Source organism: Mus caroli, chromosome 13 (assembly GCF_900094665.2).
Source record: "Mus caroli chromosome 13, CAROLI_EIJ_v1.1, whole genome shotgun sequence".
NCBI classification, from domain to species: Eukaryota; Metazoa; Chordata; class Mammalia; order Rodentia; family Muridae; genus Mus; species Mus caroli.
Window position 1 is genome coordinate 96,641,021 of NC_034582.1, and position 26,903 is coordinate 96,667,923.

A 26,903-nucleotide genomic window follows, 5' to 3' on the forward strand; every position below is an offset into this window, starting at 1 on the left:
TCTGGTGACATAATGGCAGTGTGTCTGTCTCCATTATACAGGCAGAAGCCTCTGGTTATCCAGGTTGACCAATGCAAGTACAGTATAAGTCCTACCCAAATCCACGAGTCTCTCTGCCTGCTCTCAGAAATCTAACAAAACAGGCTCTCAGAAAATGCTGACTAAAATGATGTGGCTTTAGGAGTACTTCCTCAGGGCTGGAGGGTTGGTGAAGAGCACTTGTGTTCTTAGGGAAGACCTGAGATCAGTTCCTGGCACCCACAGAGAGGTTCACAACCACCTGGAACTCCTGTCCCAGGGAATCTGATTCCCTCTTCTGTCCTCCATGGGCACCAGACACAGGCATATACACACAGGCATATAGGCAAAACACTCATACACATAAAAAATAGAATAAGTCTTTTGAAGAGGAAAAGGAGGGGGAAGAGGAAAAAGAGAAGGAGGAGGAGGAGAAGAGAAGGATTACTTCTGCTGCCTACTTGGTAGATTTTTGGCTAACCCAACAGCTACATATAAATTAAATTACATTGGGCTTGTTATATTTCCCAATACTTAACAAATACACAGCACATAGGTATGCCAGGCATAATCACAAACACTTTACAAATACTAATTTCACACTGAACAATACCAGGATGGAATAATATTCCGTCTTATAGATGAGAGACCAAAGTGCAGAGACGTGACGTAACCTTCAGAGGTCCCAGAGCTGGTTAATGGGCAGTGACCAAATTCAATCCAGGCAATACTCCAAAAAGCCCTATCTGGTGATTTCCTGCAGATCAGCGGAGCGGAGAAGGTAACTTTTAGTGAGAGATCTCTCTGCTCCCAGCCCCCTTGCTCACACTAGGAGCTGAAAAGGAACTGCCTATGGAAAACAATTCCCAGATTCTGTTGGACTCAAATTGGCTAGTGTTATTCTAGTAAGCACGAAATTCATAACTTCCCTTCATGCATCTGAGGACCCAAAGGTCTGGCTTCACCGACCTAGACCCCAAAGCTCACCTAAAAATTGTAGTTCACAGCTGGAAATGGTGTTTCAGATTCCCCTTAAGAATTTCCGTGCTTCCCCCACTCCACCTCGACATTCTAACCTCCATGTTTGGAAGTACATATGGATTTTGGTGATCCTAAACTACACCTTCCCAAGATAACTCAACCCTCTGCCCTGGATCAGAATGAAGGTCTTTCCTTGATTTCCAAAGGTAAGCACAAACCCACGCCACTCCACCCCATCCCCACCCCCACTGTTTTGTTTTCCCACCGTCCTCTCCCATCACTGCAGGGCAGACAAACTCACGCCTGAGAAGGAAAGCCAAATGCCACACTGGCTACTCCATGAATATATAAATGTAGCTGACATTCTCCAAGCCCACATCCCTCTCTTTACTCTGGGATATATTACACCACTCGCTCTCTCTTCATATAAACATGCCACTTTAAATGCTAATTCAGATGCAACACTCGTTTGGGTTTTTTTTTTTTTTTCCCCTTCATTTTGTTTTTGGATTTCTAACATTCAACATGACACTGGCCTTCTCTTTGGCTTTGACACTAGATATTTTAAATTCTTGCTTCAATATTTATGCGAGAGGGAGGGTAGAGGGTGCTATAGAGAAAATAAATTTGTTTTAAAACATAGCCAAATATGGTTTGCATGCCTTTGATTTTGCTTGGATTAAAACCTCTTTCTTCTCTTTCCAGAAATGTTGCCTTCGTCTTGCTGGAGATCTCACAAATCTTTTTCAAATCTATTGCAAAACCAAGGTGATTCCCTCTCCCTGAATTCTGGAAATAACCTCATTTTATCCAAACGACTTTTCGAAACAACCAGGCAAGGCATAATGTTCTGAATTTAAGCCTTTTTAAAAAGGTACACAGAACTATACATAACGAATTGCATTCACCAGAGCCTATTCAATGACTTAGAAAATCAGCACCTAGCTTGTCTCACAATGAGGAATTCCCAACTCGGAAATGCCCTGATCCAGTCCAGCGAATTCAAATGTATCCTCTGTAAGACACACTCTAGCCTCAGGTCCAGCAATCTCAGCTCCACCCAGGTCTCCAGGGACCAGCACTCTGCTCTGCTTTGAAGGTCCTAAGCACTCACTCTCCCTGTGGGTCTCACTTCCCACACCGTATCCCTGGATGTAAGGAAGTCAGCCAGGAAGAAGTGGAATAAGTTTATTGCCTTGTGCGTATTTATTAACCTATTCATATATCGAAGGCTTGTCAACGTCTACTCAAACCTTTGGTAGACTTGTCTCTGGACACTTTTGCTGAAAGGCAGCGACAGGACACCCAAATATGTAGTAAAAGCATGACAGCTGTGCCTCATTTTGGATCTTTCTGCCTGCTTTACTTTGGTGGAAGGCACAGGGCAACAGCAAAACCTCACACACAGGTGAGGGAAACTGCCCATCAATGAGGCCTCACACTGGTGAAGAAATGCTTATCTTTTTAGAGGAAGACTGCTCCCCTCAAGAGATAAAGGCTGCAAGGGCCCTTTGCAGAAAGTGTAAGCAAGACTCTAAGCTGATCAGGACTCATCTGTCCTCCCCAGCATGGGTGGGTGCCTTCATTCTTGCCCTTCCTTTTAGTTAGTTTAGAGACTTTTTGGAGCTGTCTGGGTTCCTTTTCAACAATTTAAATTTGCTAGTTATCAGACAGCAAGTTGGGTGCCTTATCCTTGGGAGCTCTGTTGGGCAAATCTGCAGCTCTTCTGAATTATTTAGGGATCTGCTGATATGACAAGAAAGCATGAACCCTATAATTTCTGTGTTGGAGATTACCAAGGGATATTATGGTACACAGAAAAACAAGTGTGTCTAGGAGATCTATACTGTAAATTATAGAATTACAGTGAAATACTAAGTTTGTACTGTCTTGTGGCTCACTAGAAAGAATTCTAGCTGACTAGCCCTTTGAAAATGGAAATATAAGACATGATGATGATCTGGGGTGTACACTCTGAACCAATGTGTTCTCAAATGCCTTATGCATTAGCATTTTTGTCCAAGATGACTGGATTAGTGGAGGCTGAAAGTCTGACGGCTATAGCAACGCCCCCTGCTGCAGGTGCATCAGCATGAGGGATTCCTGGACTCTGACAAGACAGGTGCTCTCTCTGGACCACTCTGGGTGTAGGTACTCCCTCTGGCCCACTCTGGGGATCTCTAGGTGACTAGAGTCTTAGCAGAGGTATCGGGGATATAAAACGCTATGATGTGCAGTACTCTCATAGAGAACCACATGCAAAGAACAGACACCCAGGAACAACTTGAGGTGCCAATGGCTCCTTTATGTGTTTATACTTCCAAAATGGCTACAGTGAACAAGTCCTTTCTGCTTCTTATGATTACTTGGCTACCTAACTGGCATGTTGGGCTGGGTGGCCAAACCTAGCATGTTCAGGTAGCCAGAGACCATGTTTTTAACCTAAAACAGCAGTCAGGTGACCAGCCCACCAGAAGTCTCCCATTAATGAGATTTCTGCTATACCCCAAGGCAGGCACATGTAAGTACAGCATTGAAGGGAATTATCTTCAAGAGCCACATGAATGCATTGATGGTTCTTGGGAATATCAGAGGAGGTGGGATGGAGATGGACTCTGTCTACATAGAGATGAGGAGCTGAGCTTCCTTCTGGCCTATCTCAGTCTATCTACACTCCTAACATATATCTATCATGGCCAGCACTAGTGGGCTATAGCTACTTTCAGAACTAGGAAGGGAAAGGGTGTAGAGAGAATAAATGGAAGTTGGTGAAGATATGCCAGTGTTGTTGCTACATCAAGAAACTAAAATAGAACAAGGTGCTGCATCTTACTCTCAGGCGCCATTCTTTGGCATGTGCACATCTCCCGCTAGAGCGTCCATACATGTTAGGAGCTGCTACTGCTTTGGCTTCCTGATGCTGGGACCCCTAAAGCCCATCCCTAAAGCTTGTGTGGACAAAGAATACAGAGTTGAGAAACTACCCAAGTATCCTCCACTGCTTCTACGGGAACAAAAGGGTCAGCGCAATGATGTTATGGATTCGCAGGCCCACAAGGCTCCACGCAGGAACACGACAAAGCTCACAATTAAACATGGTAGAGGGAAAAGCATGTTAAGTAGAAGGGAGAACCTATTGCTAAGAATAGACAGTACAGTTTTCATTTGCTTTTTTGAAAAATGTGAAAGCCCATTTTAAAAAGTAGGAGGGGAGGGGTGGGAAGAACTGGCTCTAGCCAAGTTCCTGCTCTTCTCACCAAGGCATAAACACTACACAAGCACTCTAGGGAATTCCATAAATATAAATAAAATAAATTAAAAGCCTCTGTCCTGGGGAGCTGTTTATTTAGGCAATTAACAAAGCACAAAGGGGCCTTTTAGAATAAGTGGTAGCTGTCAGAGATGCCCAGCTTCTCTTCTGCACTGTCCATCAGCTCAGATCTTTGCCTTTTCCATCTTTTCCACTTTCTTTGCCTAAAAACAAGCTCCCTAGGGACAGCTTTCTATTTTAAAATGCCAGGCAAGTCCTCAGTAGGAGACCAGCAATGCCAACAGAGAGAGAGGTGACCAGCCAAATAAAAATCATGTCAGGAGAGTATGTGTGTCCCAGGCTGACTTGATGACAGCAAGGACTTGGAATCTGCCACTGTGCCAGAGGATCTCTGTCCCAGCAGACAGGCTTGGTGAAGGGGGCTACAGAGATCCAGCCCAATACGTATATTCTGTAAGGGGTTACCTGACTAGTGGAAGGCAGCCTTGTTTGTGTCTATTCCATAAACAGCGTACTGGAGATATTCCTGTACCAGGCACCCTGCTTGACAGGGAGAACAGCCAGAATCAAGTTCTGAAGCTCAAAGTTATAATTCATCACCGTAAACACAATGATCTCATTTTTCTCCTTGCCTACCTCCCGGCAGCATATCAGAAGCAGTTTTAAGAATCCTGAAACCTAAGCACACAATTTAGTGTACACTCTGGCATTAGCCGATAGTGTCCAACACAGGGGCTTTTCAAGTATTATAAAACTGCAGTCATTTGCGGCAATCTTCATCAGGAGATCAAAAGACTATCAAGAAATAAAATACAGTTATGATGCACCCTGATATTTGAAATAGAGTCTTAAAATATCTATTTAAGCTATTTTTACCCTTAGGTAAGGGTTTGGTTCAAAGCCTGAATTGCAATTTCATACACTCAAGTAAGTTAAGTCATAGAAGATATAATATCTTGCATGTATGCCTGTGTACTTAGCACTACAGCCACATTAATGATACATGAAGCTCCTCCCTATAAGAGCCACATAAATGGCATCTCTGTCATTTTCTATAGTAGCAACTTTCACACAAAGCTGCTCCCCATGCCTGCCTCACACTTCTATGGTGAGGGTATTCAGAAACCTCGGAATTTTGTTACGTTATTTTACATTTCACAATGAAAGTGTTGCCTTCTCTCTGGGACTTGTACATCAACATATCTGTCTCGAGAGTTAACCTTCTATATAGTACCCCTTTGCATAGCTATAACAATACTATGATTCTAATAGACTGCAAGGAGAGATGGCACAGGGAGTGTGGTAACTTAAGCTCCAAAGAAACGGGAGGAAAAGACTGCTCTGAGAATCGGAGATCCAAAGCCTTCGTTGAATGGAAAAGCGAAGCTAAAATCCACCTAATACAGCAAGCTGGCACAGAGATAAGATTTGAGGCCTTAAAGAAGATTAGAGTACTGGGAGCCTCAGGGGAAACTTAGCTGAGGTCACATTTTATCCAGTAACATCTTTGCCTAGAAGGCAGGTCCCTTGGCTTTTCTTGCCTCTTGCTCTTTGCACTACTGAGTAAAGGTTTTCATCAACTCCGGCACCTTTTTAACTTTATATAAGGCCATACAGTCTTCATTCAAGTGCCCTGCAAAATGACTGCAAAAATTAGAAAACTAAATAAGATGGTCTAGAAATTGTTTGCTTTTATAATCTCTCAATCATAAGAAAGCATATTTTCTTTTTTTTATTCATGAAAATTTTATTTTTAAGAGTGGCATATGTGTGGTTTTTGGACTGCACATATAAAAGTTATTTTTAGCACATTCAAAACAAAACTCAAACGTTTCAAACAAGGCTAACAGATTCTATAAGTTTCAAAGCAACGGAAATGCAATTCTAAAATAAAAACTTCAAGATGCACAAATTAGAAGCAGCAGATAGATATGTCAAGCCAAAGTGACTCCCTCTGAGGCACAGCCCCTCTGACAAGCTCAGTCTAGTGACTTTGGGAGCCAAGGACAGTAAAGCCTAAACTGTGCCCTCCAAGCTAACCTGGGAAGTAAGAAGGCTCAACCCAACAGCAGGGAGCTGGAGAGATGGCCCAGTCTTCCTGCGAAGTTCAAAGCACTTGCTAGGAGACATTTTTCACAGCACACAAGGTGAGAAAGTGCTAACAGAACAATCATATACTGTGACACTGGCTGAAGCCAGCACCTCCAAAAGCTATGCTGTCTTCTTCCATTAGGTTTGTGTTAAAATGAGCCTGCCACTGTTTTTAAGTGCATTTCTTTTTCCTGGTATCATAAAACGCTGTGCATGCAGAGAATAATTACTGACCTTCTGTGTAGCATTCACTGAGGATGGTGAAGACTGTGGGAGTTCTAAACAGCTATATTATCAGACACAGTTAATTCTTTGAGAGTGACTGTAGTCAATATAAAACTGTGTTTATTTGGGGGCTGATTCATTTGGAAATATTAATTTTCACAAAATTCACTGAAATCAGAGGCCTTGTGCTAACCTGCCCCACCTGTTTCATTCTGCCACCCAATAAATCAATTGGTTTTTATTAGGGAAGGGACCTTAAATGCTCTATATAATTCAAGACTCAGGCTCCAAATACATTTATTTCATTATCCTTTTTTAAAAAATATGATTTTATTTTTCTCAAGTGAAGGAATGTATATATTTTCTCCCTCTTCACATCGATTCATGGCTATCAGCTAAAATTAACAGAACTCAGACCTCACTGTGAAAGCAACATTTAGTTCTTTTTTTTTTTTTAACATTTAGCTCTTAAACAGGTATGATACATTTAATTGCTTAATTCGTACGAGCTTTTGATAGTTATTGGAAATATACTAACAAAGCTATGGAGAATTACTAAAAAGGCCAAAACAAAACGTGACCAAATTTCTAAGATTTTCAAATAAAGTATCAGAGAAAAGTATAGAGAAAATAAGCCTGCTTGCCTGCAAAGGGGTTTCATGTAGTTTTTCTAGTTTCTTCACTTCTGATTTCTCATTGTGATGAGAAATATATCACAAGTTTGAGTTTGGGGAACGGGGTCCTAACCATGACACAGAAAGGGAAAGCATTGAATCCTAAGGGCCACTTCCGAATGAAGGATGGGGCCGTTCATCTCCAGCTAGGGAGGGAGTCTAGGAGCTGGAGTCTGTCGCGGCAAAAGTCATCAACTGTCCACCAGGTAGTCTAAGAAATAAAATGGTCTAGACAGCCGGGGATACCTGAAGGTACATAAAGAAACTGTGTCTCAAAACAAAACCAAAACAAATAAAAACAAACAACAAACAAAGTTTTTTAAAAGTTCACAAATTATGCTGTTTGGGTTTCACCAAAAGATGAAGATAGTCAACATATCGTTTTTTATTCATCCACAGTGAGATTAGCCAATCTTATCTTAAATACCCTATTTTAGGAGGAACTGTACCACAGACTTCAACACAAACCTGATTTAAAAAAATCCCCAAAATTCAAATTCAGCTCTTCTATAGTACTAATGATAAGAAAGCATCCTACAGGTAGGAAAGTCTTAAAGAACAAGTTCACGCTGGAAATGGCTAATGAATAAAACTATGATCTGCACAAGTATAGAATTAGCCTTAAAAATGAGAGGTGGAGACATAATACCAAGAATCAAGTCAAGGTCTGCTAATCTGTCGTTTTACTCCAAGAGTGTTATGGGCACCATTACAACAAGAGTGGATCTAACAGCAGCAAGTGTAGCTCACTCAAAGACTTCATCCATGCAAGTGTCAAAACATCTGTAACAGAGAGCAACCACAGATTCCAAGAATATCTGGAAACACATTAACTCCTGACTCAGGAGACGTTGTATTAGCTGCAGATCAAATCACAATTTTTGCTTAGCTATATAGCTGAATTTGTAAAACTGAAGCTCCTCCTAGGAGTTAGTAAGAGTTTTCACACACAGATCCAGCAAATTACAATAAGATCATTACTCTTTGCCTTTTATAAATAAATTCATGTTGTCTGTTGATTCATTAATCTTTCAGTCGCCATCAAACGACCACATTACAATCGCCAGTAATGACCACACTACACACAAGGCAAAAAGAGATTGAAGAAAGAGAGTCCTTGTACTTACAGACTTCCTCTTCGGGGGAGGCTCAGCTCCTTCTGCAAAAGAAAAGAGAAAACACACATGGGAGATGCCACACCAGCCAAAGTCACCGGAACACTGACTAATGCCAATGGACATTATCAGACTTGGCCTTGATTTGGCCTTGTCTAGACACCAAAGACTTTGATGGCATAATTTTATGTTGGACCCCTCCCAACACCACCCTTGCTGTGTGTGGAAAAGAGGTCTGAAGGGGAAATTTATACTGCAAACAGCTGATTTGATTTGAAAGCCTAAAACCGTTCCATCTGCTCAAGGCCGCTTGATTGAAATCCTGAGCTGAGTTGCACTGTCCTATGACTGAGGAAAGTCTGAAGGACTGGGGGGCCTGTTTAGACCAGCAATAGACAGAAGCAGGAGAGAGTCTGGAGCGTTCTAATGAGCTGAAAGGTGAACCGAAAGGGCAATTTGATTACTAAGTCAGGTCAACTTACCCTCCAAGGAAACACATTCAGGCAAAACGCTACACACACCCAACATCACACTCTCTTATTTGAAAGGGAGCCTGCAACTGGCTTTTCTTCTGGAATTACTTCTCAAAACAAGTGGCGTTTCTTTCTTAGGTATTGGAAAGTAGGTTAATGACCCTCTAAAAGGTAACCAGACAGCCACAATGGCCGGAGTGTTTATAGTTCTGAAGTACGCTCTCACACTTACCTCAAATTAAGATCATTATCTCCAGAATCACAGAGAGGCAAACAAACAACCACAAAACCCTTCACCAGCAGCCAAGTAAGCAAACGAACCACACACAAAATCCCTACTCAGACATACATAGTCCATCCACTACAGACCTTCTACAGACCCCACTCCCGATGGATTACTGGATGACAGTAATTAAAGAACCAGGAGCCATGAGTCCCAGGCCGACTTAAAATTCAGTACACTACAAATTGGGAAGAGTCTGAATTTGGCCATTCAGCCCTAGAGTGCTCACTTATTGGTGTTTCTCAGAAGCCTGAGCCATCGAGCATCTTCTATGGAAAGGTGTCCCCNCCCCCCCCCCATACCCACCCCACCCCCACCCCCGCTCCACACTCACCTTGCCTGCCCTCTATTTTTGTTGGATCCTGAATGTTTGTCATGGGCAACGGCCTCAGCCATCACTTCTGAACAGTGCAATTTACTCTAGCACAGTGTATAGAAAACGGCCTTGAGAGCAGCCAAGGAGGGGCAAGGAAGATATGTGGCGAGGGCTTTAGACAGAGAGATCTCCCTGCTAACTTATAAATACGTTCCCATACGGAGTTAGCACAATATGTCACTAGTTAGTGCGGGGTGGAACAATCAATAATTTAAGAAATGAAGCGCCCTACTCCCCCATAGCAAACGCTTTCTCTCTGTTTGTTTTTACATCCCCCCTTGAATCTTTGATTATCTACCAAGATATTACAGTGCTTGCTGAAGCTGGCTTCCTGATCTAAAACAGAGATGCACCTTTATCTGCCGATAACAAGAAGACAGTCTTTAACCAGGATAGTCTCCTCAGGGGCTGAAATGCACACAGAAAACCAATGAACAATTTTCTGTATATGAATCTTTGATTAAGTAAACACTAGAAATTAGTTTTGTATTTGGCTTTTTTTTTTTAACGATTTCCTAAAAGTCATAACTCATTAGATTGTGTCTTTTGGGAAAGAACTGACACACCTTGTTCAGCAAAAGGCCTAGAGCCTAAAAGGTTACCACTGCTCTGGCAGAAACTTGCTCAGACGGCAGCATAGATGATACCAGAGGCATTATTAGTAAGAGCAAGCGAGTAATAAATCCGATGCTATATCAACTATCTATGCAAATAGAGAACTCGGAAGACAGAAGCGGGAAAGGCCAAGTGGGGAACTGAGGGCTCAATCAATCATAGTCCTTGAAACAACCCCTGGTTGTTTTGCTCTCTGAAAAAGCTGCTGAAAAGTCAAGATAAGGGGATAAGAACCAACTCTGTTTTTAATCAGAAGCCTTTCCAGTAGGCCTAGAATTACGAGCTCTAAATAAGAAGAAAGGTTACAGTGGCCCACGCAACTCCCCTGCACCACAGGACGGCACCTGAGCTTCCAGGATGAGGAGCAGAGGACATTTAATGGGGCCACTGTCAGCTGACCTGGAGCCACCATGCTAACCAAGCTGAAGGAGCTAATCCACCTGACGGCTTGAATGTCAGGCTCGGGATGGGAAACTCAATTTGGTAGCAAATTGGAATCAGATGTGATGGTAATAAAGTGAGAGAAACGAATGCGCCGTGGCCAAGACCTTGTGAACAGTAGCAGCCTGAGTCTGCAAATACCAGGGGGTTAGCGATTGCAGGCAGCCGAGCAGTCGCTGGCTCCTGCCCTAACGTATGGAGACCGCATGCTAATAAATCAGCACAGGTCAGACACAAATGAACAGCATCCGGGCATTTTACTGCCTGTGCCCCGATGGTGCTCCACGTGTGTGTCTTCATTTGCTTCCCTTACTGTCGGGATAAGGTCACTAACGCATACTTAGATAATTAGGTAAGATGTGTGTGTTGGCCCAGGTCATAAACCAAAGCTAGCATTTGGTATATAGGGCATATGTGTTAAAGGCTGCATTAGGTAAGAACTGGAGGTGGGTCAGGGAACGGGATGCAAAGGAAATAAAGGGGCAAGAAGCATTTATATGAACTAAATATGCTTATTAGTTATTTCCAGATTGAGAACATATTTAAGATTAAAGTATTTTCATAGATACTGATCGCTCTGTGACTTTGTTCTATTTACTTATTGATTGATTGATATTAATTGATTGATGGGGGAGGTTGTTATCATTTTGTTGTTTTAATTTGTGTTTTTGTTTTGAAACAGTCTCAGGTTGTAGCCCAGATTGTCAGTGTCCTGCCTCACTCAGTCTCTCAAGTGCTGGTACTATAGGCCATGAGCCAATATATTTGTTCTCAGTGGCTTAATATATTTTTAAACTGCTATTTATCATTATTTTCTTAATATACTCTTTGTTCCATTCCTAAGAATGTTAAATCGTTACCCTGAAAACTAGTACGAAGTGTAAGTAGTTTTTTCTGAGACTTGTCTTTTTCTTGAGATCTCTCAGTAAGACTGATCATGGCCTTGCACAGTGTGCTCACACGTAACCCCAACACCAAAAAGGTTGAGGCAGGAGGATTTCTTGACCCTAAGAAATGGAAGCCACTCTGGGCTATATATAGAAAGAGCCCTATCTCAAAAACAAAACAAACAAAACAAAACAAAAAAACAACAACAAATACCAAAAACAAAACAAAAGACAGACTAAGCAGAGGGACTAAAGATATTAAAAAATATTTTCTCAAATTTAAGAAGAAAATTCACGCAGAGTTCAGGACAAGAGAAATCCAACGTGTGTGTGTGTGTGTGTGTGTGTGTGTGTGAGCTTTTACCAGCCAACCTCAGCCTCAAGTGGGGGGAAAATTGCTTGCAAGGAAGAATGTGTCCGTCTACGCTGTATTAAAGAGATAGGTGTGGGACACAGAACATAAAGAAAACTCACGGAGGAGTCACAATTAGGAACCCGAAGTATTGTGGGAATTTCGTGGAACAGAAGCCCGGCACGAACGTGTAACATCAAGATTGTACATATGCGGCTATCATCCTGAAATGTCTGCACCGATAGATATATGAATATGGGTTTTAGAAAGGGGCTGGGGCTACAAAGAGACTGGAATCCTCGGCATGTAAGATTGGGTGGAGAGCAATGAGCCTGGGGCGCAAGGAAGAGAGAAGAGTTGGAAGGACGAGATGAAACGGCCAGGACACAGACCACGGAGAAGCATTCCCGGAAGGATCCGCTGCCTGCGCTAAAGAGCAGGAGAAGAGGCTGGGTCTCCTCAAAGCAACAGAAACTGAAGCAGGCTGTCTTTTATTTTGTGGGCCTAAACCAGCACTAAACCAACAAGACGACTGGGAAGACAGGGTCAGAAACCAGGCGGGAACCAGTAAATTAAAGTCCGAGTGCACCTTGAAAGGGAACCACGTCAGAGAGCGCCTCCTACAGGTTGTATTTTTAACTGTCTCTCAGTCTTTATCACATGGCTCCTGGCAGGTTCCTAAGTCAGGTGGTCGCTTCTGGGTCTCTTGATCCAGCTGCCAGCCGAGCAATCAGAAGAAATATGAGCTCCCCTCATGAGCACAAAAAGGAGTATGGCAAAGGCCACCAAATTCATGCACGAGGAAGTCCTCCAAGATGGAGACTGTGCAGCTTACCACCCCTAAAACCTGAAAACAGAAGGGCAGAAACCAGAACTACCGCTGAGTACTTTCCAGAAAGGAGCAGGTCAAGTGGTCCAGTGCTTAGCATTAGCTCTTCACCTAGACACTGGCATCTTTATCTTCTCACTGATGCTTATGACATGTGCTTGCCACTCTCTCCCTACTCAGGGAGTTCAAAGAGCCAGGGTATACACAGCAGGGGCATATCTGGCCATGGATGGGAACCATATGAGGTAGAGGACAGAACAAAATAAAACTGATTTAAAGGCTATTCAGAGCTGGGTAGTGGTGGTGCACACCTTTAATCCCAGCACTCAGGAGGCAGAGGCAGGCAGATTTCTGAGTTCGCGGCCAGCCTGGTCTACAAAGTGAGTTCCAGGACAGCCAGGGCTACCCTGTCTCGAAAAAAAAAAAAAAAAGAGGCTATTCAGGGAAACAGACACCAAGAAGTATCAGCAGGTGCAAGATTGCGCAGTCTATAAACCACCAACCAAATAGTACACATGGAGGGACTCATGGCTCCAGCTGTATATGTAGCAGAGGATGGCCTTATCCGGCATCAATGGAAGGGGAGGCCCTTGGTCCTGTGAAGGTTCGATGCCCCAGTGTAGGGAAATGCTAGGGCGGTGAGGTGGGAGTGGGTGGGTGAGGAACAACCTCATAGAAGCAGGGGAGAGAGAGGGGTGGGATAGGGGGTTTGTGGAAGGGAAACCAGGAAGGGGGGATAACATTTGAAATGTAAATAAATAAAATAACCAATAAAAAATTAAAAATAAAAAGATTGTGCAGTCTAACCTGGATGTGTAAATGCTAACGGGGGGGGGGGAGAGAAAATGACAGGGAGATAAACTCTGCTCAAGCAGAAGTTCTGAGCACTGGTAGATTTGGCTGCAGTAGAGATTCTGTAACCTGACTACACATTGATGTCACCTAGGGAGCTTTAAAGAAAGCCAGTGCCTAAGCGTGACCCCTAGAGAGTCAGAGAGGGAGGAAACACTGTTTGCAGCAACTGTTTATAGAGGTTAGTTATTTCAAATCCCTTTAAAGACTACTGGTTTGCATAAACTCTTTACCTTAAGAATTTTTTTTCCCTTTAGGGAACAGTAATTTCCTAGGCTGTCATTTGAGCTAACAGGGCTAAGCTGTGATGGTATTTCCTGTGTGGGTGGGAAGTGATAGAGGTGAAGGACCTATACCACCCCGATGTACCACAGCACTGTTCTACAACAGAATGCTCACTGCAGAACAACACAGGAAAGCAACCAGGGGTGGGATCATCCAGAGGCCAGCTCTCCTCAAGGATTGCCCGGCCATCTGACTCTGTCACCAAGAGGCCAAAGATAGAGGCAGAGGGCAGAAATGCTTGTATCAGAGATCTGGATCTCACATAGGATTTGCTGATGAACCAGAGCAGAAGGCAAACTCAGTTCTCAAAACAACCCCGGAAGGCTTCAGGAAACGGCCCTGAAAGCTTATGGTTCTCTGCACAGAGAAAGAAGAGCTGGGATACCAAGACCACAGCGGTGAGATCTGAAGTGAGGACAAGATACCAAAGCAGCCCCTCATTTCTTGCAGGATTTATTTTTCTTTCTTTGCCTAAAATCATAAACCCATTGGCTGTCTGGACAGGTTATCAAGCATCCCCAGCGAAAGTCCACAGGAGACTAGCAATTGACTAGAGCAATAAGCTTACCAGATAACGGTAGTGAACCAAGGGCTGGGAGATGCTTGTTTGGGTATCAATATTTGCTACATAAGCACAAGAACCTGAGTTCAGACCCCCAGTATTCCCCTAAAGAGCCAGGTGTGGTCACACACACCTGCAATCCAAGCACTGTGGGGGTGGGGACAGTAGAATCATTGGGGTTTGTTGGCTGCTAGCCTAGCTCCAGGCTCAATGAGTGACATTGTTTCCAGAGATAAGGGTGGTAAGAGAACAGGACACTCAATGTCCTCTTCTGCCTCAGCTCACATGTATAGGTGTACATACACCCCTGCACATACAATCCACATGGGTGCGCGCGCGCACACACACACACACACACACACACACACACACAAACTTTGTCAGCATCAGCATCAGCATCCCTATCAGCAGCACCATTATCCAACATCACTCCCCTCCCCCCATCTATCCATCGTGAAAATATGATGTTGGAGTACTTTACATTGTCCCAACAAAGTACCTAAGGCTGAGTAATTCTTTAGCATAAGAAGTTTGTGCGGCTCACAGTTTTGGAGGCTGGGGATCCAAGTGAGAACATCTCTTGGCCTCATGGTGAATGGTCACAGTGGATAGAGCATGTGCAGAATAGAATTCATGGTGAATGGTCACAGTGGATAGAGCATGTGCAGAATAGAGTTCATGGTGAACTAGAAAATCAGAGGGATTCAGGGGCCAGGATAGTTCTCTCTCTTCTCTTCTCTTCCCCCCCCCCCATCTCTTTCTCTCTGTCTTTTCTTTCTCTCTCTGTCTTTCCTTTCTCTCTCTCCTTTCTCTTCTTTCTCTTCTTTCTTTCTTTCTTTCTTTCTTTCTTTCTTTTTTCTTTCTTCCCTTTTCTTTCTTTCTTCCTTTCTTTTCTCTTTCTCTCTTCTTTCTTTCTTTCTTTCTTTCTTTCTTTCTTTCTTTCTTTCTTTCTTTCTTTCTTTCTTCCTTTCTTATAAATAACAATTCACTCCAATAGGACCTAAGGTCCCATAAGAAATTCAGAAAACCCTTTTACAGATAGCATCCTGCATATGGCCACACCATTCTGAACACACCTTCTCTCCTGTGAAGATGGCATCTCTAATAACTTAATTACTTCCCAGTAGGTTCTACCTCATAAAGGTCTCCTGTCCATATGACACGCCCAGGGCCAAGCATTCAAGACATGAACCTTTCAGAGGGAACACAGAGAGGTGACATGAGAGGCTGAGAGATGAGGGCTGATGAAAATACAGTCGAAGGAGGTTTGTCAGTGATAATGTCAAGATGAGAAAGACAATGTGGACACCAGCTTCGCCCCTAGTGAGACCAAAACAGACACATTTTAAAAGTAAAACTGAAGTTATTCACTTGGGGTTCTATAAATTCAGTTACTGAGAAGGCAAAAAAATCTTCTGCCAAGGGTGAAGACAAGGGCACATTTGGGGATTAAAGCAAGCGAAATGGGTTTTCTTTATTCAATCACACACTTTTTAGTAAAGGTTGACATGGCAGAGACCACGCCAGCTCTGGGGATAAAGGACTTCACTCAGTGGAAAATGCGGTGTGAAAGGGCCTGGAATGGAGGAGGGTTCTTCAATGTATTCAACTGCAAAGGATGGGATGCTGGGCTTCCTTTGAGGAAGGCTAGCACTGTTTCTTGCCCACAGACCACTGCTATGCACAACAGCAACTGGTGAAAAAAACAATACAAGCCTTAGTCTTGAGAACAATGGTTGTCAACCTGGAGGTCAAGCCTTCTTCAGGGGTAGAATGATTCCTTTATCCGGGTTGCTTAAGACCACTTAAAAACACAGATATCTGCATTATGGTTCATAACAGTGGCAAAATTAAAGTTATGACGTAGCAACGAAAATACTTTTATGGTTGGCGGGTCCCCACAACATGAGGAGCTGTAGTAAAGGCTCACAGCATTAGAAAGGTTGAGAAGACTGCACCAGAAGAAGCTCTGAATGAGTAAATCAAGTTGCAAAGCTACTTTCCTGGATCATGGAAATGAGTTGAGAGATAGCCTGAGGCCCAAGCTGGGCAAAGCAGATGAAAAGTGATGCTTGCTTGGGGAAAGAGTCTCATACGCCTCATCCAAGAGGTCGGGAGCTTGCAATAGGCATCAAAGCTGGATGGGGAGGATGGAGAGAAATGAGGCACTGGGTGACCCTTGTCAGGCAATGGATCCAGTCTTGTGTATTTCCAGACTTTTAGGATATGTGAACTAAAGACATCTGTTGTCACTTTAACCAGTTGTCTTTTTCTTTTATAATTTAAAAGTTCCCAAGTGACACATGCTCTGCTTGTGCTTGCTCCTACTATTGTAAGGTTTGGGCACTGGCCAGGCAGCCTCAGGGCAGGGTGGGCGAGCACTGTAGGGAGGGAAAGTGGGGTGCAGGATGGGTTGCAGTGAACCCTTAGAAAGGTTGGGAAGTAGAGAAGAAAGAAAACTCAATAGGACAGAGCGCAAAGGCAAGGATGTAGCCATATCATGGGCTGTGTCCTAAGAGTCTGCGCTTCTCCTGTAGGCAATGGGGACTCCATGGAGCACTTCAGCAAGAGAACACAGCCAGGTGACATGATAGAAAAGCTTCACTCCAGCATTAGGGCGTTGCACAGCTCACAGACAGCAAATGAATGGGAAAGGTCTTAGAGGCCTGCTCTAGCATCCTGGGAGCGTGGCTGAGCACCAGGACTAAGGATGAGGCAGACAGGCAGGCTGAACACAGGACTAAGTGCACAGCCTCTCAGGGGTTTGAGAAGACATGCTTGGCTTCTGAGAAAGTCAGAACCAGGATGGGCAAGGCCAGGGTACTGCCTAGAGATGAGGGTAGGGGACTGGGATGCTCAAAGCACAGAGGGTTTTCAGAAGGGAACGGGTAGAAATGTGAAATGGACAAGGGAACAGTAAAACACACAGGTTAGCAAGAGAGTTCCAGAGTACAGGATCAGGGATAAAGCTGCCAAGCCAGGGTGCCAGGCTTGTTGTAGGGAAAGTTAGCGTCCATTATGACAAACCCCCTTTCCACTCCACACTTTCCATGGGAATGGTAGGAACTGTGTGTCTATACTAAACTCACCTGCAACACAGATATAGTGATGGACTCTGACATTTAACTGTGTGTTGACAAACACTGGCTCATTTAATTGTCACCATGGTTCCTGTTTCACCAATGAAGGAATGATGGCAAAGGTCTTAGTATGTCCCAAATCTCAAACCTGTCCAATCCTGGGGACTGTAAGTGTCTTTCCCCACCAGGTCACAGCTGGTTGGATTTGTCCCTGTCTCCCCTCACGTCACCTTCCAAGGGGTTTCAGAGAAGCTAACACCTGCCAGTTACATCTCTCCACAATGAGGCAAACCTGACTTGGGTAGCTTCTTCTAAGCAAATTTCACACTAAATTGTTTCTTACAGACATTTTATTTGAAGTGCAGTCCTGTGAGCACGTTACTTTTCACACAGACTTTTCTCCAGCAGAAGAGGCGTAACAAGCCAGATAATCAGCTAACCCTAAGTAAATGAGCAAGTAAAACAAGTTTCCTTCCCAGCCCATTACTGGGGCTTGGGAGACTTTCTAGCACACTGTGCTCCTGATGTCAGAACATCAAGCCTGGGAATAAGACATGCGTGTTCTCAGGGTTACCAAAGAGATGTCCACGGCACGTCTAAGTTCGCACAGCTCTCTGTGGGGATTTGAGACGTATGTGTACAACAGCTGACTTTCACTGAGTGTCCATGATGTACCAAGCAATGGGCATGTGGTCCGTCAAGATTAACAGCTTCTAGCCCACAGCCATATTGTAGTTTTGAGTGCTCACTTTCCCCAAGAGCAAAAGAACTTTTTCTAAGGAAAATTTTTGTGTTGTGTTTTGAAGTTAAAGAAACTAGGTTAGGTCATATTGAAAAATTGAGGGTTTTTTTTTTGTTTTGTTTTTCTTTTTGTTTTGTTTTTTTTAAACAAAAACAAAAGAAGCTACAATAAAAAAAATCTCAGATCTATTGTGGTTAAAACTTAAAGATTATATTTATTGTGTTGAGGAGATGGCTCATAGAAGCACAAAGACTTGAGCTCAGTCCTCAGAACTCATGAAAAAAACAAACAAACAAACAAACAAAAACAACAACTCAGGAATGAAATACTTATAATCTCCATCCTGAGCAGGTAGAGACAGGGAGATAAATCTCCAGGGCTCACTGACCAATCAGCCTAGCTTCCTGGCAAGTTCCAGGCCAATGAGAGGTTTTCTGTTAAGAAAAAAATGTAAAATAAATAAATAAAAATAAAAAAATAAATAATAATTAAATAAAATTTTTAAAAAAGAAAAAAATGTGTTTGGTGTCCAAATAACATCATCTGAGGTTAGCTCCAGATTCCATAAGACCATAACTGTGTACATGTGCACACGCGCGCACACACACACAGAGGGGCATATACCACACAAACAAAAGAAACATAAATCAATCATCTATAAAAAGACAAATTTAATGCCACAGTTTTAGTTCAACCCAAGGTGATGCTACAGAGTGTCCCAAAGGACACTTCTACCTCACAAAATGAGGCTCATATCACCATGGCACACTTGGAACCACACAGGGTTCTTGCAACACTCAGTTCTGACAGCTTCCAAAACCCTAGGTGCCAATATTTTCCACCCAAATATATTACGCAATGAGGAAGGCGGGCAGGACAAAGGGGGCCTAGAGAATACAGCTCAAGATCATGAGGAACAATCCAGACACTTCCACTCTGTCATGGTGAACTTGGCCATGGTTTGTCAAAGGTTCCAACAGAGATGCATTCAACTATTTTATTAAGAGGGACAGCCTTCTGTCTGGACATCAAACATCAACACAAGATGCTGAACTTAATTGCCTTTAAGGCAATGCAAATTGGAAGTTCCTTCAGCATCTGCATAAAATTAAGGTCATGGTGAACAAGGTCTGACTTCTCTTTCTGTCATTAGAACACACTCAGGAAGCCTTTTGATAAATAAGCCTATCAACCCTGCCACTCAACGATGTTTCTTGGTCCTGGGGCAAGCCCGTGACCCACAGTGAGCTGAGATAAAATGGCCTCACTGCACAGCTGTGCCCCCGCAAGGCCTTGCAATGCTTTCCGTTCTCCCATTTATTACCAGCAAATTACAGTAAATTCAAAATATTGATCTGCAAATCCCTCTATGGGAAGAAAGTTACCATTGACTTTTATTGCTTACTGTTGGGTCCAATTCTCTGGAATCAATAAAAGCTACAATGTTCATAAGCTTCTAAGAAGAGAGTTAATATAGTGGATATGAGACACCTCTTAGAATCATTATAAATCTATAGAATTCTTCATCAGCGCCATGGCAAGCATCTTCAGTGTTCAAAAGCCTTATTTGATTTCAACGTCTTCTCATTACCCAGGAAAATGCCCTGGGAAAGAAGTGAATGTGGATGCCAGGGAAGGAAAGCAAGCAATTAGGAAAAACCCTGCCAGGCAGAACGTCTCTCTCCCCTTCACAATCTCATTTATTCAAACGCAAATCACTGTCCCGCCCACAGTGAATTATTAGTCAGCGTGGTCACTTTTTAAACAGCTGTATCTCCCCATCAGACTTCCGAAGAGTTTTCTTGACACTGGCTTCCAAGCCCCTTCAGGAGAGACTAGTTTGTGTATAACCAACACAACTACCCCTAATGTAAAGAGTCAATATCCTTTTATGAACCAATTTTTAAAAATCAGATACTAATTCAAGGATCCCATTAAAATTACAGACAACCTTAATACAAAGGGCAAAAGGCTTTTTATCGAACCAGGAAATAGGGTAGGATGAGACTGTCCGACTAGGGACAGGACGCTTGTGCAGATGACATGAATCATATTTATTTACTAAGGCTACCTCACTGTTTATCCAAACTGTCACTGTCACCGTCAGGCCTATTTTAGTGTAGAAATTTATTGTCAGATCAGCTCAAGGGAGCACTTGAAAAACTAAATGAAGCTAATACCCACAAGTCTACTTTCTTCAGGCTATTCCTCTCTATCTAAATGCAAAAGACAACACAAAATATACATGCAAAATGGATGCAGGCCATGGAGATTAATGGCTCACATATTCAAATAATCGATAATGTGAATGTAAGCCTCTAACAGTGCTGAAATTTATTGTAAAGAGATGGCCTAGTAACATAAACAATTGACTTGGATGTATTTCACCAAGGAAGTAATAGATACTGTTTGCGACAGAGTAAAGAATCTGACATTTTAATGTTATTTTTAAAGACTTATTTTATTTCTAAGTGAGTGTGTGCATTTGTATGTAGTGTGTGTAGTATCTATGTGTGTGATATGTATGTATGGGATATGTATATATGTATGTGGTGTGTGTATGTGAATGTGCATGTGGGTGTATGTGGTGTATGTGTGTGTGTGGAGATATATATATATATATATATATACACATATATATGTGTGTGTGTGGATAGATATAGATATATATGGTATATATGTACTGTGTGTATGGGTATGTGCATGTGGGTGTATGTGGTGTGGTGTGTGTGTATGTAAATGTGCGGTATATGTATATATGTATGTGATGTGTGTATATTGTGTGTATGTGTGGTTGTATACTAGACTATATGTGCACTCAGAACCTAGAAGTAGCAGACCCCCTTGGTTGTAAGTCTGTCCCCCATGTGGGTGCTAGAAAGCCAACTCAATCCCTGCTGAGCCATCTCCTCAGCATCCAGACCTTGATTCTTTTTGTTTTCTTCTCTTTATTTTTAGTGTTTTCTCCAGTGTAAAGCTAGAAGCATGCTAGAAATGGGACCTTTGAGAAAGATGGACGCCATGTCTCCTACTTCACATCTTCATCCCAGTACCACTAGCAAATGTGATGCTACCATGGCTGCTACAGTGTGTGTTCTCACTGACTGCCTGGAAGCCTTACCAACACCCTGTAACATGGTAAGATTACTAGTATTTTCTAAATAGGGCAGTTGAATCTTAGAAAATTCTATGCCGGGTGGTGGTGGTTAATATCTTTAATCCCAGCACTTGGGAGGCAGAGGTAAGAGGATCTCTCTGAGTTAGGGGCTAGCCTGGTCTACAGAGTGAGTCTCAAGACAGCTATAGCTACAAAAAGGAACCCTATCTTGAAAAACAAAACAAAAGGGGGGGGAGGGGAGAGAATTATATGATGATTTTCCCAATGCCCAAAGCATTACATTAAGGACAGTGGAGAGAAGACCAAAGGAGCCCTGTTCTGGATGATGCTGTCTTAATAGGACATATTCACTGTGGACATTCTGCCACAAACATTTCCAAGTGAGAAAAAGAAATCTCCACTTAAGTGGCTCATTTTCTGTTCTTTGCAGCTAGTACATTCCTGGTGGGGATCCAGAAGTCCTTCCCAGGGACTTCTGCCAACCTTACAACTGTGGGCCCTAAGGCATGGTCAATGTCAAGATAACCCAGATGCCTCCAGCGAGGGCAGCTCCATCTTTTCCAGAGAGGAAAGACATGAGGTCTGTAAACCAGGCCTAGGTCCCATCAGAAGCAAGTCTTGGAAACATTGATTACAGATCTGTCAATATGTTTCCTTTCCCTTAAAATAAATTTGGGAGAGTGTCACAGTGTGCACTAACGACTTTGAAGTTAACCAAAGAGACTCTAAGCCTAATGGCATCGCATTTGTGACAGTTAATTAGCAGAAAATATTTCAGTGCCGGGATGTTTCTGCCTTTTTTTTTTTTTCATCAAAAGCAATAAAGGGCTTTGGGGGTTTTAATTGCTTCTTCCCCAAGCCTGGCTTCTGGTTCTCTCCCTGTGAAGACACAATCTTCCCTTCGAAGTCAAATTTGTGACTTTCATGACCAGAAGGACCCTGCCTGGGGTAGACCTTTAAATTTGAGCTCTAAGAATATTTTCACAACAATTTGTTGTTACCCAAAGTAGAAAGATTTCAGAGCACTGCATCCCTACCCTTAACCTACATGAGCACAGCCATCTATAACAACTGAATGGAAGCTTCCACTCTGGTTTCTATAAAACCACACCTACTAGATTCTTTCAACAACAACAACAACAACAAATGAACAAGCACACTAGACAATATCTGGCTGACATGTATATGGCACTGAAGAAAAGGTGTGTGTCTTTGTGCTGAATTCTTTGGATTGCCTTGGAAGTGTGAAATGGACCACCAAGTGTGGATTCCTTTCTCAGAGAACACAGCTAAAAATGCAGTGACAAGACCACATGATGCTATACAAAAATTTCAGCAAGTGGTGGTGGGGGAACACACTTTGGAGTGAGAGAACTCTGAGCTGAACTGAGGTTGGAGATCTCACAAGGTCACTCAAACATCTCATTTACACACGGTGACACATTTGTACCCATTTTAAAAAAAATGTTTTTGTTATTTTTAATGCCAGTTTTTAAATAGAAAAGGATAAAGCAAGCTGAATAGCACTGAGTTTAACTGCTTATCGATTAAAAAAAATCTAAAAATAGTGGCTTAATTGGACTTCGAAAGACTCATTGAGAAATTCTTTACACATTTATGATTGAGAAATAAACATGCATATCCTATATGGCACATACTATATGCCAACGTCTTTAGGATCACCAGGATGAATATGGAAGGGCACAGCTTCTGAGAAGCTGCAAGGTACAGTTAATTAAAAGACTCAGGAGTCCTCTCTGCAGAATGCGTGCCAGCCCCATTTTGCCTATGGCTTTGGGCAACTTCTGTGCCCTATCTCTGAGATTCTTTCATCAGTGGAAATTGCAGTCTCTGTTAGGAGAATTCAATAAAAGGCATAAAATGCCTAGAAATGGAGTGATGCACAGTGAGTCCTTTCCTATTGTTACTATTCTGTCTTAAATATGTATGCACAAATCTGACACGGCAACCCTTTTCAAAATACCAAGTATTCAGCCACATGATAAGTTATTATGCTAATATACCACATATATGTGAATATATATGAATATACATACTCAGTGCACCAAAAGACAGATTAAAAAGTAGTAACAGATTTAAATAGACTCTAAGCCTACTTCAATGAAAGCTTAGAGAATCTCTTCCATTCTTGTATTATTGATAGGACTCTCAGGTGCTTTCCAAATAGCTCTATTTAAACCCAAATGGATTATCTAGGTACTTGAAATTGCCATTTATCAAGCATGAAGCCCACCTATTAACAAAAAGTAAACTTCTAAAAGGGCTCCAATTTCATCTGAACACATGCCACACATACCAGCGAATGTCCCAAGCAGACAATATAGCCATATATTTTAAGCAGTCCCCATTTTTAAAATCTCATGTAGCTTTCATTAAATTATAAGAGAAAAAATTATTGCTTAGTATGGCCAGGAACAATGTGCTAGATACCTTGTGTGCGATTCTGCATTTTTCTGGGTCCACCTTTCATCAATAAATAACAGTGTTGCTTTAACTAAAATGTGTGGAAAATTCTGATTGAATTTTCCACTTCAAGGTACACAAAATCATTTCATCTAACATGCTGTGTTAGAAAATCCATGCTCCATTCTGACCTCCTGTCGCAGCCTATTTTGGGACTAGTGATACACTGTAGCACCCAGCATGGCTGGTGAGGCAGAGTAAACATATTGGCTGCAAAATGTTTTGAAAACCCCCTACTCCACATAGATCCCAGCTACTATCAAGAAAAATCACAAGCATGTTTCTATTCTGTCTGCGTGGAAAGTATGGCAGAGCTCTAAGATAATTCCCACAATAAATAAAAGCAGAGACTTGCCGAACACACCATCTAAAGCAAGACTGTCCTAGGCTTGCAGAGAGAAGGAAGGGAGAGCAAGACTTGGCCCCAGTGATACACCCAGAAGCAGATGACAAAAGGCATTATTAAGTGTGCCCTTCTTTAACTCACTTGCAAGTTTACAACAGAATGTAGACAAGATCACCACCACTAGCGATGAGGCACGATACATGGTACCATGGACCTCAGTATACACGGGGAGGAAGGGAACATGCCGAGTGACTTCTCCTTTCCTTTGCCACTTAGGCAATTTGCTGTCTGCCTGTCTGTCTCTCTCTGTCTCTCTGTCTCTCTGTCTCTCTCTCTCTCTCTCTGTCTCTCTCTCTGTCTCTCTCTCTCTCTCTCTCTCTCACACACATACACATACACACACACACACAGACACACAGACACACACATTTGAGGTGGGGTATGATAGTCCAGCTTATTTTCCTGGATAGGAAACTAGGACTGTCCTTGTTAGGCAGCACAGAATTGCATAGATAGAGTCTTTATAAAACACAGTATAAACTACAATGAAGAGCACTTCTAAGTAAGATGTTCTAACTAGAGCAGCTTCTAGGTCAGAGCGCTTCCCCTGAGCCCAGACATCCTGGTCCTCACTAGATATTCTGAAAAAGCTGCATTTCAGGTTCACAGAATGGCCACCCAATGGGGATATTTCACGTTCCCTGAAATAAAACAGGATGGGATTTAATTCAATTTCACATTTCTACAGACTGTTTGTTCACTTTAAAAATGGCTATTATTAACTGATGAGAAAAATTTAAAGTCCGCTGTGAAGAAAAATCATGAACAAATAATACCTTTCAGAGACTGTTACTGTCATCAGCCTGACCTGCCAGGAGCAAAGGGCATAGTCTGAAGGGTTGTCCCTATTCACTGGGACCAGGAGACATCAGGATGAGGGCACACGGTGCTCAGACACACAACGCTGAGGTTTAACTGAGTCCTACTTTTAATAGAATGCTAGAATCACTGCGGAGAAGACAAATCAGATTAATGCAACACTATGACTTTAAATCAGTCTTGAATCGCACCATGAAAAAGAGGTAGGTAGCCTATGCGGTAATTCAGCAACTCACAAGACTGCAGCAACAAATCCAAGCGAAGACTGATAACAAGGACTACGGGAGCAAGGCCTTGTGCAACCACAGTGATCACCTCTCTAAAGAAATAAACCAACACGCACAAGCACGTGACCACCATGAGGGCTCTGTGGTTCACATCAAGGATACCTTCAGTGAATATGGACTACTGTGGCTCCAGTGTGTTTCTGCCCAGGACAGGGATACAGGGCTGTGTTCTATGGATCAATGGCCAAGGCTTGTCTTTGTTCTCCTTTCTCTACTAGCAAATTCCCTCTAAGACTTCTATTGTCACTTGGAGAATTACAGCAGGCCATTGCTCACAGTAATATGACCAGTGCTTAGAAGCTTGGAAGGAAAGTTCAAGAAGAAGCATCCAGGCTTGGCTGGTTCCTCTTTGCCCCACTGTGGCTAATGCATCCGCCTGTCACTCCATGGGACTTTTCTTTCTTTCAAAGAGGTTTATTACGACTCAAAACCTTTTATGCCCCTAGCTTCAATGTTGTGGTCTTGTTTTAATACAGGGTGTCACTCTAATGTCAGGGTCTTGGTGCTCTCAGATAAAACTAAAAACAATTAAGATCCAGGACACAGGGACAAGTACATGATGACATGAATGAAGACAGAGAGTTGTACAGATACAACTAAAAATAGGAACAAAAAGTGAAATGCTAAAATTCAAAACCCATGAGAATGAGATGGGCTTATTCCCCTGAAGAGCAAAGTGAAGGGCTGATGCTGAAGGAAAAATGGGGGAAATCATGAAAACCCAATTACCAAGAGAAAGAAGAAAAATCAAGACAAGAGTCTTGAGGGTCAGTGGGATGAATCATACTACACAACATGGACTGAGATGGAATTTCCAGAAGAGGAAAGCCGCTAGACCCTGGCCAACTTGTTTCAGAACTCAATAAAGGCCATCAGTCCAGAGACACAGTGAAGCCAGGGAGAACAGAGACAACGAAATCCATATTTAGTCAGTTTGTTCAAATTGCTTTTTCAGGATAGGGGTGTGTCAACATGTGGGAGGTAATGGGAAGTGGGTATGTATCAAAATCACATACATGTGCCACGCACGTACACATGCACACACGCACATGAAACAAATGATGGGAATTCTGTTACACTGCTATCATTCTCAGGATGTTGGAGGCAGAGGCAGGAGGATTGTGAGCTTGATACTAGCCTGGGTCATGTGATCCCAGGTCTGCTGGCATACGTGATGAGATCCTCCGTCAACAATACTAAATGAGTGATCTGGCAGAGGATGCGGCCTCTGCACTGGGGCCCCTCAAGCACTGCTGGGAAATGCTCTTTCTAGAACTCGCTCCATCAGAATACACAGAAGCAAGGTGAGACCCAACCAGACCTGCCTGGTCACAACAAATCTGAGTTCCTCTTCAAAGATGCTTGCATTTTTTGAAGTGCTTTTCTTTTTTGCTTGTGGGATGGGTGGACACAGACATTTACAGGACCCAGACGCCATAATGAATAACCATTATCCTTAACCTGTTTTCTGATCTTTTCATCTCTAAATTAAAATTTTCGATTCTCACACTGGCAAATTTCTTGTCACATGGGCTTTGGGTGGTGAGCCTATCTCTGATGACTCTGAACAAAGTGAACAACTGCAAGTCACCACTGATTTTGAAGACCTAGAAAAAAAAAATTCCCTTTAAGAAGAA

General features: G+C 42.6%; 1 protein-coding gene across 7 annotated transcripts in view; it reads right to left on the reverse strand.

The window, feature by feature from the left end:
* Mast4 (microtubule associated serine/threonine kinase family member 4) overlaps positions 1 to 26,903 on the reverse strand; it is a 593,644-nt gene that overhangs the window by 278,812 nt on the left and 287,929 nt on the right. For all 7 annotated transcript variants that reach the window (XM_021180018.1, XM_029468312.1, XM_029468311.1 and 4 more), the window contains one exon: positions 8,388 to 8,419. In XM_021180018.1, the coding sequence (XP_021035677.1) occupies positions 8,388 to 8,419 (32 nt within the window). The remainder of the gene's footprint in view (positions 1 to 8,387; positions 8,420 to 26,903) is intronic.